Genomic DNA, 14,127 nt, shown 5'->3' on the forward strand with positions numbered 1-14,127 from the left:
CTGTACTATTTCAAATCCAGAAAGCAGACTGAAAGTATGCCTGGAAAGTGCTTATTAATGCTGACAAAGGGGTGAAAGATTTTTTTTTTTTCCACAGGAAAAAAAGAATGTGGACAAGATGGGAGCTAGGGAGGCCTGGTAAAATCAAGACTAGTCTAAAACTTGGATACTGCTGTTTATATACATCCTGATTTATACTAACAAAAATGATGGAGTGTAACTTACCAATTATTTTGTATCTTAGAGCTCCATTATTGCCAGCATCCATATCTACAGCCCGGGTAATGTAAACGACAGACAGTTGTTGGTTCTCTGGAATACAGATCTCAGAGGAGGGAAGCAGAAATGTGGGAGAGTGATCATTTTCATCTAGCACCTTGCAGATAACTGTCACCGTGCTCGACAGCGACGGGGTTCCAATATCTCGAACCAAAACTAAGATTAATAAAAAGAAAGTACATTTTGTACAATGGTTGTGGATGCAACAATAGATGTTCCTTAATAATAGCAGAACAGGAGAGTTAATTGTGCTATGCAAAAAAGCATATGCTTTTCTGTACCTGAAAATCTTACCACTTCCATGTAATTCAGATGGCATGAAAAAAGGTAATGCTGATAGTACCACCACATCTAGCCTCACTTCCCATTTTACAAGCACTCATAGGTATTTCACACTGTTACCTTTAATACTGAAAAATTCCTGGGTTTCCCTGTCCAGTGATGCAGCTGTTACAAGTTCTCCACTGTTTGAGTTCATCTTGAATTTCTCATAACCAGTTCCTGGTAAGATTTCATACTGAAGCAGGGAATTCAGTCCTTAAAAGCACAATGGAAGTCTTAGTAAGACACACTTTCCTCACATTCAGGTCTACAGATTTGTCTCTTTCTTCTCCCCCTCCCCATCCTGGGAAATGGGTTATGGCTGAAATTATTATTTTTTTAATGCAGTGAATAACTGCTTCTTCACTAACAAAAAGTCTTGTCCAGCTGCTGCTTTGTGCCTAAGTCTTCCAGCCACTCAAAGTGACCTCAGCAGCATTTCCTGGCACTCAGGGCATGTCTCCAAACAAGCTGACATATCAACACAGTGCAAGACAGCATTAACTTAGACCATGGAATCCATGTGTTTGTCTTCTGCTCTCCCTGAGGTAGGTAGTTTATTTTTCACCAGCATGTCAGGCAGAGTACTGGGTTGCTCTGGCAGCTCTGGTTCTCCGCTTAACTTCACTTGGAGCCAGTGCAAGTATTTCTGTACAGTACAACACTGAATAGGATAAATATTCACAGAAAACACACACTTTCAGGCATGCCCACCAATTCAAAATATTCATAATACTGAGCAGGCAGGTGCCTAAGTCCCATCAGGACTCCCAGGGTAGCCATCTCCTAGTTGTCTTCAACAGAAAAGTCAATTTGGTGGACATTCCCACAGCACACCTTAGGCCTTTTAGACAGCTCCTACTTGTAGCCAAACTCTGAATTGATACTGCTTGGTTTTATAAAGTCATGCAGGATTTCCAGAAGGGAAGGTTAAAGATTTTCCCTCAACGTTTTTCCAAACATCCATTCCACTCAGTTCCTAATTAGACCTATCATTTGTATACAGTACAGGGATATTAGTCTTCTTGTCTTTCTCTAGGAAATAGTGGGCTAAAACTGTACAGGTCTTTAAAATTCTCTCTTTCAAAGTTCTCCACCTAAGTTGAACAAGAAAAGTTGAACAAGAAATGTGACTCTGCGTTCTTATCTATTACGATTATAAAATAATTTATTTCATATTTCTTCTAGTTTCAACACCCTCCTAAGGAAAGTATAATGTCATCTCCATCACAGTCATTAACCTTAATGAGTATAATCTTTTGTTATACTTGAAGGGTTTGTACTATTGTGCTTTTTTTTTTTTCACATTTCTGTGAGTTTTATTCAATCATTCTGTGTTTTTTTCAACCAACAATCTGTCTTTTAGTAGTATAGGGACAGTTACTGCACCTGGAAAGCTATAGCACTTCCAGTTACACTAAAACTGCAGACACCGTCTGCTTGTTCTCATCTGCTGCAGTAGCAAACAGGACAATCTGCACTGGAGTTGACGGAGAAACACCAGTGTGAGAGAAGAAACAGAACCTCCAGTTCTGAATATCCATGACTTCCTTTGTTTGCCTTTGAATAGCTTTGCTAAATAGTTAACAATGCTACTGAAATTTGATTGAAAGAATTATTACTGTAAACGCATTTGCACCTAAGCTAAGTCCAGGGAGGGACATCTTCACATAAATAAATAGCAGAGGGAAAATGAGGCACAGAAATCCTTCCAGCCTTCCAGAAGAAAGAAGAAAAATCACACCAGTACACAATCAAAGATAATATCTTGAAAATGTAAGATTACCAACACACACTATCTGATCTGCCCATATTTGATACCATTCAACTATATTTGAGAAGATGGTTGCAGGTCTGTCTCCATTTATCCATCCTTAATCACCAATATACTACAGCTGGAAAAAGAGACATGTGACACTACAGGGCTGGCCTATTAGCCTTTGATCTCTCGCAACTGAATTGCTTCAACCCAGTGCCTTCACTGGCAGATTTCACAATGGACATTTATTTACAGACAGTGCTGAAAAACCATACAGGTGCTCTCCAGGTTGACTATTTACACACTGTTGAAATGAAAACTTTTAACTCTTAAAGCACACATCACATTTATTTCCCAAGTACTTACTGCCTCCTTTCTCATATCCAGCTGCTAGGATCATGCACCTAGCAGTAGGAGAAAGCTGCACACCCTGCCCAAGAGTGGAGCGTGATGACTCCATGCATTCACATACCATGGCACAGCAGCCGACACTTTTGCACTTAATCCAATCTGTGGGTTAATTATTCAGTACTGCTAGTCACATTTTGGGGGCTGAAATGACAAACTGAAATGAGAGACAAACTATTCCTCCTGTGCATTACGAGCTGGAAGAGGAGCTAAGCCAATTCCTTGCCACTGGCTTGTGGCAGGGACCCCTTCTCCCACAGGCTTAATTTTCAGGGTGGATGCCTGGTACCTGAGCTGCAGCCATGGAAAAGCTTCAGCCCCCTTTCTTGTTCCCTCGCCACAGCAAGGGCAGTCCCTGTGCTCCCACAGCTTCTCAGAAGCAGCAGTTGTGGCATTACACTGTGGATAGTCTAGTGCAAACACTGGTGAAGAAGCAATGGGAACAAATGCCCCCACCTCAAATCTAGGCTCAAGTTTCATCTTTATAATACTAGTGTTAAGACCATGATAATCCATGAATATAAGCAAGACAAATGTCTAGTGAATGGCAGTAACCCCTATCTCACAACTCTAAGTCAGTGGTCCCTATTAACCTTCTGAGATTTTTCTCAGGTTTTTCTCCAGACATAACTACTGAACCACAGAGGTGAACATCAGCTTAAAAACAGGCCTTGACAAATGCTAGTTGTGCTCATTCAGAGCTTCTGCAAAGACATATCTCAAGATAAACCCACATCCTATCTTAAATATGCTGTGGGTATATTTGATTTTCCATGCACTTTTTTTCCAGCACTTACTTGTACTACTGTGAGAGACTGTGTCGAATGTTTGTCTCAACATTGTCGAAGCGTCAAACCATCACCTAAACAATGGTACATCAGTCAAACCATAGGACTGGAGTCTTCCTGTTTTTTCCTCCTATTTTCCCACAAACCTGAATGCAGAGCTGATTCTGCAAAATTTAGCCTTACCCCTACGTATGCGCCCAGACCCAGGCCAGAAAAACAGAGGAGCCCAGAGACGGTATTGGGCATGCGTATCACCGCCAGGTGAGGGGTGCGGCCAAGCAGACCCGCTCTTGGAATACGTGACGTGGATAAGACGAACGATAAAAGGACAGAAATGACCAACATCGGACGGAACGTTTCCCCCACCGAGTCGACTGGACTGTCGGGACGCCGCAGCTCCGTGGTGGTAGCTATTGCAACTGAAACTCTTTTCCCTCTTTCCTTTCTTTCTCTCCTTTCTCTTGCATTTGCGAACTTCTTGTCGGGTTAATAAAGTTACCTGGCGCTTGACTCCGTTTTGAGTCTTAATTCTGTTCCCGAGAAATACGAACAAAACCACGCTCCGGTGTGTGTGAGGTTGGTCTAGCCGCCCCTAGCCTCCCAGACTCGTCTGAGGTCGGCTAGAACGCAAGGGGGCCTTCCTCCCACCCGAAATTGGAGCGTGACATTATTTAATTGGCGTAGTCGGCAGGATTCTCGGAGAAACAGAAAGTGTCCAGTTGCTTTATTAGAGACTCTAGTGTGTGCGTGTGTGACTGAGACGTACATTGGTACGAAGTGAGTGCGGAGTCCGGATCCGCGGTTCTGTTTGTCCGCGAGGAAAACAGCCGGAGAAGGACGAAGCGACAGAATTGGGCGAAAAACGAGTTTTTGTTTTGTTTTTTTTTTGTGAGAAATTTGAAAGGTGTGTCCTCCTGAGAGTGTATGGGGGGAATTGTGGTAGAAATTTAAGGTGTGTCCCTCTCAGGACGAAATAACCCCTCTTGGTGAAATAAGTGAAATTTGAAAGTTGTGGCCTCCTGAGAGTGTATGGGGGGAATTGTGGTAGAAATTTAAGGTGTGTCCCTCTCAGGATGAAATAACCCCTCTTGGTGAAATAAGTGAAATTTGAAAGGTGTGGCCTCCTGAGTGTGTGTGTGTGTGTGTGGAATTGTGGTAGAAAATTAAGGTGTGTCCCTTTCAGGACGAAATAACCCCTCTTTGGTGAGATGGGTGCTTGCAAATCTGTAAATGTTCGTGATGAGATCCCCACGACGGTATCGAATGGGGATTTAGATAAATTGGATGACCTTTTGGAAAATTACCATGCTCGCCCGTCCCTCCAGGGACAAGAATGGGCGAAAAATCATTGGTTCCAACCACAGAGTATAGTGGATAGGATCATGATATTACAGAAGGGTTCTAAACTTAGGCCCGGGAAGGGAAAATCTATAGTTTGTGCTGTTTTAGGAGCAAGTCTGGCAGCAGCTATAGAAGATAGGAGGCAGAGATTGTGTCAAGATAATGCTGTGATAGACTCTTTGAAACTGGCAGTTGAATCCTTGCGAGAACAATTAAAAGATACCCAGCAGTTGTTAGAGGAAGAGAAACACCGGAATGTTTTGCTAAAGGAAACTTTGAAGGAAGAATTGTGGAGAGAGAATGACTCATGTGGAGAGGTGGAAATGAAGTTAGAAGAGAAGGGGATCAGACAAATCTATCCTCAGGAGGACTTGCAAAAAGCAAAAGAAATTGTAGAGAATCCTCCTCACATGTATCCCCTAGTTAAAACTGAATATGTGTATGAGGGGGAAACTGACAACCGTCCCCAAGTTATTACTAAAGAGGTTCCGTTTACAGCAACTGAGTTGGCAAAATTAAGGAAGGATTTTGCAAGGACTCCAAAGGAATCGGAAACAGAGTATGTTTGGAGAGTGTCGTTGTCAGGGGGGGATGGAATCTTGTTGTCAGAAAGGGAAGCAGAGGGATATTGGGGTCCCGGCGTATTTTTAACTACCGATAATTATCGGGCCCCATGGTCTTTGACACAGAGGGCAGCATATTGGGCTGGAGGGCTGAACCCTTTGGAGAGGGGGGACCCCCTAGCCATCACAGGCACAGTGGATCAACTGCTAGAGAGTGTGCAAAAGGCTGCTTGTTTGCAAATGATGTATGATAGAGAGCTCAAACCTAACCAGGGCTCTCCTATGATGATGCCTGTGGATCCCGAACGGATGACTCCTCTAATTCGAGGACTTCCTGACTCCCTGAAACCCATTGGGATCCAGCTACAGGGGAAGATACAAAGTACCCCTGTAGCAGATAGACTTACTGGTGCTCTGGAGGGAACAGTGACCCCCGATCACAGAAGAACAGGGAGGAAAGTGTGGACATGGGGGGAAGTAGCACAAGAACTCATAAATTTTGGGAGAAAATATGGTCCCGTTGGTGGATTCGGGCAAAGAACCGAAACCAGAGCTGTACGAGCCGCAGAAAAAGGTGAAGGGCGGCCAGCACTGGTCAAGAAAAGTCCCGATTCTAAGTCGATCCGACTTACTGATTCTGGGAGAGGGAGACCCCTCAGCCGTCAGGAATGGTGGCAACTGGGGCTCCAGACAGGCATTCCCCGAGATTTAATGGATGGGCTTCCAACCCAGAAATTGGGGAAACTCGTACAAACATGGTCAGGGCGAAAAGTCAATTTTGGAACAACCCCTAGTGCCCCACCTTTGATAGACCTTAGGGAAGAAACTGATGCAGAAAAGAGGGTGACGGGAAACTAATTCCTCCGTTCCCCGAAGGTGGGGGGGGAAACGGAGGGTGGATGTTTATAAAGCAACTCACCCTAAATATGAGAGGAGATTTATTGATTACAGTGGCTGTAGGGCCACAGAAAAAACCAGTAACCTTTTTAATTGATACAGGAGCACAAATCACTGCCCTGATGCAAACTGAGGCGGAGCAATGTGGAATTTTGACTTTGTCAAAAAACCTTATTATTTTAAATGCTTTGGGAAAAACCCAATCAGTATCTATGGCCTCAGTAACATTATGGTTGCCCGGGGAGGAAGATCCAGTGCACACTAAGGTTGCAATAGGCCCTTTTCCAACAAATCTTTTGGGCATAGACGTATTGAAAGGCAGACAGTGGTATGATACCCAGGGAAATTCATGGTCTTTTGGCATCCCTCAAATTAGAAAACTCTCTGAACTGTCCTGGACAGAAGTGCGTTTATTACAAGCAGCACCTGCCCTTCCCCCGTCCAAAATTACTAACGTGAAACCCTATCCTTTGCCACTGGGGGCCCGAGAAGGGATAGCCCCCGTGATTGAAGATCTTAAACAACGGGGAATTTTAATGTTCACCCACTCCCCGTACAACTCCCCAGTGTGGCCAGTTCGTAAACCAAACGGACAGTGGAGGCTGACCGTGGACTATCGGCGGCTCAATGCTAATACTGGCCCCTTGACAGCAGCAGTGCCTAATATAGCTGAGCTAATCTCACTTATTCAGGAACAAGCTCACCAAGTGATGGCCACAATTGATGTAAAAGATATGTTTTTTATGGTTCCACTGCAGGAAGAGGACTGCAATCGCTTTGCCTTCACATGGGAGGGACAGCAGTACACTTTCACTCGCCTCCCGCAGGGTTACAAGCATTCTCCCACCTTAGCACATCATGCTTTGGCACAAGAATTAGCCCAAATTCCCCCAGAACCGGGAGTTAGAGTTTATCAATACATTGATGATGTTTTGATAGGAGGAGATCAAAAAATTCCAGTGCAGGTGACACAGGAAAAGATTATACATCATTTAGAGTCTCTGGGACTCCAGATTCCTCAGGAAAAGATACAAATTGCTGCAAATGAGGTTAAATTTTTAGGGATATGGTGGAAAGGAGGGTCAGTCTGTATTCCTCAAGACACCCTCTCAGCACTAGATCAGGTAAAAATTCCAGAAAATAAAAAGGAGTTGCAGCACGCCTTAGGCTTATTGGTCTTCTGGAGGAAACATATCCCAGACTTTGCAATAATTGCGCGGCCCTTATATGATCTGCTGCGAAAAGGAGCAACTTGGGAATGGACCCCTCTTCATGATGAGGCTTTGCGGCTTTTAATTTTTGAGGCTATGACTCACCAGGCTTTAGGCCCTATCCACCCCACAGACCCTGTGCAGATAGAATGGGGATTTGCAAATTCAGGACTGTCACTGCACATGTGGCAGCGAGGACCTGATGGCCCTGTTCGACCAATTGGATTTTATTCCCGCAGTTTCAAAGATGCAGAAAAACGGTATTCCACTTGGGAAAAAGGTCTTTTTGTTGTAAGCATTGCCCTTCGGGAGGTAGAAAGGGTCATTCATAAACAAGCAATTATCTTAAGGGGACCATTCAAAGTGATAAAGCCGGTTTTATCAGGAACTCCTCCTCCTGATGGAATAGCCCAGCGTGCCTCCATTCGGAAATGGTATGCTCAAATTGAGCACTATTGTACTATTTTCCAAATAACTGAAGGTACCCCTAAACTCCTTCCCCTGCAGGAGGAGACCACTCCCGAAGTTGAAAATGATACCCTTCCCCCCGTCATTCAAGTTGCCCCTCCATTTTCAGAGCAATTACAGAATGTTTGGTTTACCGATGCCTCATCCAAACGGGAAGGAAGAGTTTGGAAATACCGGGCAGTGGCTCTCCAAATAGGGACAGGCGACAAAATAATCACTGAAGGAGAAGGTAGCGCACAAGTTGGAGAATTGATAGCTGTATGGAGTGTGTTTGATCGGGAATCAGAGACATTAATTCCTGTACATATATATACAGACTCCTTTGCAGTGTTTAAAGGATGTACCGAATGGCTTCCTTTTTGGGAACAGAATAATTGGGAAGTAAATAGGACACCTGTTTGGCAGAAGGAGAAATGGCAGGAAATCTCTTCTATAGCAAGAAAGGGAACCTTCCTGGTAGGGTGGGTAGCCTCCCACCAGGAAGACGATACCCCAACAAGTCACTGGAATGGCAAAGTCGATGAATTGGCTAGATTGGCAACACTGCAAACAGAAGCCTTGGTAGAAAAATGGGACAGACTCTTGGAGTGGCTGCATGTAAAACGGGGTCACACTGGAGCTCATGATCTCTATCGAGAAGCGGCTAGCAGAGGGTGGCCAGTAACTCGAGAAATGTGTCGCACCTGCATTTCTGCGTGTGAACAATGCCGTGTGCGATTGGATAGACATCCTTTAGAACAACCTCCACTACATTTACGTGATGGAAAAGGCCTTTGGGACACTTGGCAAATTGATTATATAGGACCTTTCCGAAAATCTGAAGGAAAACAGTATGTATTAGTTGGAGTGGAGGTAGTATCAGGGTTGGTACAGGCGGAAGCCTTCTCCCGTGCTACAGGTATCAATACAGTCAAAGCCCTCAAAATGTGGCTTAGCTCCCTTCCTAAACCTCAATCTATTCAGTCAGATAATGGATCACACTTTACAGCAGCGATAGTTCAGGACTGGGCCAAAGAAGAGGGGATCAAATGGATATTTCATACACCTTATTACCCACAGGCCAATGGCATAGTTGAGAGAACTAATGGCCTTCTTAAGCGATTTCTGAAACCCCAAGAGGCAAATTGGGCCAATCGATTGTGGGATGCTGTTCGACGAGTAAACGACCGGTGGGGAATAAATGGGTGCCCTAGACTCACGGCTTTTTGTCCAAAACCCCCCTCCTTGGTACCTGCCATCTCAGGCCCCGACCACAAACAAAACTCTTCCCATTTTCCGGGACAACCTGTTTTGGTCGAGCTACCCACCATTGGAACTGTACCACTGGTACTCACTAGCCCTCTGAACATATATGCATGGAAGGCAAGAGATGCCTCTGGGAAGGAACATAAAATTAACACCCGATGGATCATTCCTTCATTTTAGACAAACTGACAACCACCTAAGCAAACAGAGGCGCCCCCCCCCCCCCCCCCTCGCGCCTCTCAGTCGCTTTTTCCTTTTTTTTTTCTTTCTCTTCTTCCCTCTCTCTCCTCTTTCTCTCACCCGAGGCAAACAGAAGCCCCCCCCCCACCTTGCGCCTCATGGCCGCTTTTTCCTTTTTTTTTCTTTTCCTCTTTCTCTCACCCGAGGAGGTTCTGTTTTATCTCGTTTTAGGAGGAAGAAAGCACCAGACCAGAAACCAACACGCCTGCAGAGGAAGTGATAAAACCTATCAGTGAAGATGTTTTTAAACACTGTTTTGCTCTCAATTATATTGCTCTGGGGATTTGTCCGAGGTGGGGAAGAGAGGCCAGCTCATCCCCCCCTCTACCTTCAGAATTCCTTTGACAGTAATGAGTTTATTTTGTTAGCAAAATCTGTGAGTGAAACTTTTAACTTAAGCCATTGCTGGGTGTGTGGAGGACCTCTAGGACTATCAAGCTGGCCCTGGACCTCCATGCCCCTTACGCCAGGACAAATCATGAGCAATTACAGCGAGGTCAATAACACCACTTGGGACGATTCCGAAACATGGCCAATTCAGTTCCCTGCCATAGGTGGATATTGCTTAAATCGCACCCAAAATGGAGGAGTCAGTGTGGGGGAAAGCAGATGTCAGTGGACACTCACATATAAGTTAATTAACAAAGATGTTAGTCTTAGCATATGGATGTGGGTTAATAAAGCCGGACGCAGTAAGAGTTTTGGTGGATTTTGGTCAAATAAAAATGAATCCTTTGACGCTTGGTGGCCCAACGGCCGAGGTTATATTCAAACTTGTAAGTGGAAAAAAGACACGGGTGCTTGGTACTGCACTGGGCAAACATATAGTCAGCTGGGAAAACGTAACACCACCTTCTTTAGCCCTTTAGGAGACTATAATACAACTTACTTGCAACATCCACGGACTGCAGCTGGACCGTTTGCTGGAGGGGTCAGAGCCAGAAAAGGACATTACTGGATCTGTGGACACACTGCCTACAAAATACTACCAGCAAACTGGTCAGGGGTTTGTTATATTGGAATTATCCGGCCTCTATTTTTCCTGCTTCCAGAAACAGAAAGTCCCCGACTAGGAGTGAAACTGTATGATAATCTGGGTGACGAAGATGTTGCACGCAATAAGCGAGCTATCGAGATTGAAATAGGTGGAACACAAAAATGGGGGAAAAATGAGTGGCCTCCCGAAAGGATAATACAGCATTATGGCCCGGCCACCTGGAATCCTAATGACCTGATAACAGGGGCCCGGGAACCAATTTATAACTTAAATCGCATAATTCGTTTGCAGGCAGTTTTGGAAATCATTACCAACAAAACTGCTGATGCTATAGATCTCTTGAATCAACAATCTCGAGAGATGCGCACTGCGATCCTGCAACATCGCATGGTTTTGGATTATTTGTTGGCTGAAGAGGGAGGAGTATGTGGGAAGCTAAATATTTCTAATTGTTGTTTAAAAATCAGTGATGTTGGTGAGGTGGTTCTACAACTGACCTCAGACATTAGAAAACTAGCCCATGTCCCCACTCAGACATGGAATGGCTGGGATGGTTGGGATGGTGGTTTGTGGTCCTGGCTACCAGGAACACCATGGATAAAACGGCTTTTATTTTATTTGCTATGTGGGTTAGCAGCCTTAATGTTTTTGCCTTGTGTTATACCGTGCCTAATTCAATTAATCCAAAGCGTAGTGACTCGAATGCAAGCGGTCACTGTGACTTCACCCGATGGGGTTAAACATATCAGATTTGTACGGCAAGCTGAACGCGTAACTGTTAAAATCATATAACTTTGCCATTTTTAACTGTTCTGTTTGCTATAGAGACTATTGGCTTTTGTCAGCCAAACCGCGTGGCAGTTTCCCCTTCCCCCCCCCGCCTCCGCAAACTTCCCGCCTTTGCTTACAGATCCACCATAGAAGTGAACAAGAGACCTCCAGATGAACTGTGAAACTGAACTTTATTGTAGAACATATATTAACTAGACTAACAATAACTAACAACACACAAAACAAACAAACAAAAAATGTGAAAACAGCTTATATACAACAATCGTAGTAGTAACAGTACAGCAAAAAGCCCAACATAAAAAGAGCACCAAAAATTGCAACCACTAACAGTAAACAAATTAACATTCTCAGACACCCCCAGTCAACCTCTTCAACACCTTCACTGTGGGCAGCGCCAGCTCTCTCTCTCTCTGCCCCCGCAGCAGGTATCATGAAGCTGGAAGTGGAACAGCAACAAAAGGAAAAACCTTAACAGCCACGAAAATTAAAGGAGACCTCTTGAGATTAATGATACCTACCTCACTGATCGCCTCGCGTGGTGATCGGGCGCTTGTTCAGGTCTCTCGTCTTCGCCAAGCGGCGCCAGCTAATGATAAGAGAACATTACACCACTATAGCCAAGCAACAGGAAAAGTAAAGGAATAAAGGAAAAGAGAACACTTACTGCTGATGCATCTGCCGACATCTTGAAAATGGGTGCCGCAGGTGGTGACTCCTGCTGCTCAGGTGGTGTGCGTGTGCGTGGCACCTTGCCGTTGCCCCTTTTATAAATTCCAAGTCTGGGATTGCGCACGCGCAGTCCCCCCCCGCCTTGGAAAGATCTAGAAACAGATCTTGGGGTTCATATACGCAGTTCCTTCTTCCGGAGGATGTTGGTACTGAAGCAGGAATCCTGGGTAGTAGTCCAGCTTGCCTTCAAGCCCACAGCTCCAAACAGGCGCAGGCGCAGTCACCCCATTTTTGGGAAAACACAGGAAAAAACGCTGTCCCACTCCCGTGGAGTCTATATCAGCCACACCACAACTGGCAGAGAATGGCTCCAGATGATTTTCCAATTGATGACATATAAAATTTAAAAGTGGTCTATCTGTCAGATAGACAGATAGCTTTCCCAAAAAAAAAAAAACCATGTTTGTTACCCCCCCTGTTTGAAGGCAAACCTGGAAACCTACCTAAAACTTGATTTTTAGGACTCACAGGGTGGGAAAAATGGTCCTTATATTGATATTTGAATCTATGTTTTTGATGATAAATATAGAAATTAATTGTTAACCTATTAATCTTTATTTGTGTTATATGTATGATTTTGAATAGGTATTTGACATCATTGGATCTCTGAACATCATATCCACAAAGTGCTATATGTGAACTGGATTAAGATATGTTACCTTGGGGTGGTCCATATTAAAAATGAAGAAACACCTCAACGTATCATACAACAATATAAACCCATTTTGTGGCCACATATAAGCATAACTAAGTCCCCTTACCCTTTCTTCCCACCCCCCCCCCTCCTTTTCCCTTTTTCTTTTTTTTTTTTTCTTTCCTTTTTCCCCTTTCTTTTTCTTTTTCCCCCTTCAACCTCGGTGAGCGATGCTGAGCCACGGGGTGGTATAGAGACTGAAAAGGTTAATTAATGTCTCAACATCGCTGGACGATGGAAAGAACCGAACCAGACCACCAGCAATAGAAATTATATGAGATGTTTGTTTGTTTGTTTCTCTTTTTTTTTTTTTTGAAACCACCATGGATCCATGGGGTGATATAAAATTGACAGCAAATTTATAGTGTTATTGTTTATTTACTGTGTTCTGAGTTGGAGGCGTGGAAATCCACTTTCCTGCTGCATATCCAGACCCAAATTCCAGTGGATCACACAGCTACCAGCTCCACAAGGACCTAGTCGCCAGCTTCACCAAAAGGCAAAAAGTGAACTGTTTTGCTGAAGAAAAATGGTCGCAAAAAAAAAAAAATGAACAAAATGCTTAACATTTTGATGGTGCTGTATCTTGGGACATTTATGAAGTGGTGCATTGCTATAGTTTTGTTGGTTTGTCTTTGTTTACCTTATGAGTGTCCTTGTAAACAATTACTTGCTTCTTCTGAACCCCCAGAGCCATAAGCCTCAAACTTGGGCACATGCTTATATGTTAAAACCCTTTACTCAGATAAGATAAATGTTGTTAATTAAATTTAGATATGTTAAGATCATTTAGTTAGATAAGATATTGTTGATTAAATCAATGTATTTAGCATTTATATACACTAACTTGCCTGACAAACAATAATGTTTAGAATTGTATATATCTTTTTTTTTTTTCCTTCTCTTTCTCTCTTCTCTTTTTTTTTCTTTCCCCTTTCCTCTATCATTTATGCCACCATGGAACCCCATCCCTGAGGCAATAATGTTGAGCCACGGGGTGGTGTGAGAGACTGTGTCGAATGTTTGTCTCAACATTGTCGAAGCGTCAAACCATCACCTAAACAATGGTACATCAGTCAAACCATAGGACTGGAGTCTTCCTGTTTTTTCCTCCTATTTTCCCACAAACCTGAATGCAGAGCTGATTCTGCAAAATTTAGCCTTACCCCTACGTATGCGCCCAGACCCAGGCCAGAAAAACAGAGGAGCCCAGAGACGGTATTGGGCATGCGTATCACCGCCAGGTGAGGGGTGCGGCCAAGCAGACCCGCTCTTGGAATACGTGACGTGGATAAGACGAACGATAAAAGGACAGAAATGACCAACATCGGACGGAACGTTTCCCCCACCGAGTCGACTGGACTGTCGGGACGCCGCAGCTCCGTGGTGGTAGCT

The 14,127-nt window shown here is 44.1% G+C and overlaps 2 protein-coding genes across 2 annotated transcripts in view; one reads left to right on the forward strand and one right to left on the reverse strand.

Moving 5' to 3' along the window:
• DCHS2 (dachsous cadherin-related 2) overlaps positions 1-14,127 on the reverse strand; it is a 69,337-nt gene that overhangs the window by 24,521 nt on the left and 30,689 nt on the right. Inside the window, exons 10-11 of the mRNA XM_086747665.1 lie at positions 682-816; positions 226-435 (exon numbers count right to left, since the gene is read on the reverse strand). Of these exons, the coding sequence (XP_086603791.1) occupies positions 226-435; positions 682-816 (345 nt within the window). The remainder of the gene's footprint in view (positions 1-225; positions 436-681; positions 817-14,127) is intronic.
• On the forward strand, positions 4,764-6,317 carry LOC147600948 (uncharacterized). The gene has a single exon (XM_086746564.1). It carries the CDS (start codon positions 4,764-4,766, stop codon positions 6,315-6,317), a length of 1,554 nt encoding a protein of 517 aa, XP_086602690.1.

This window comes from Chlamydotis macqueenii, chromosome 4 (assembly GCF_036417535.1).
Source record: "Chlamydotis macqueenii isolate bChlMac1 chromosome 4, bChlMac1.mat, whole genome shotgun sequence".
NCBI lineage: Eukaryota > Metazoa > Chordata > Aves > Otidiformes > Otididae > Chlamydotis > Chlamydotis macqueenii.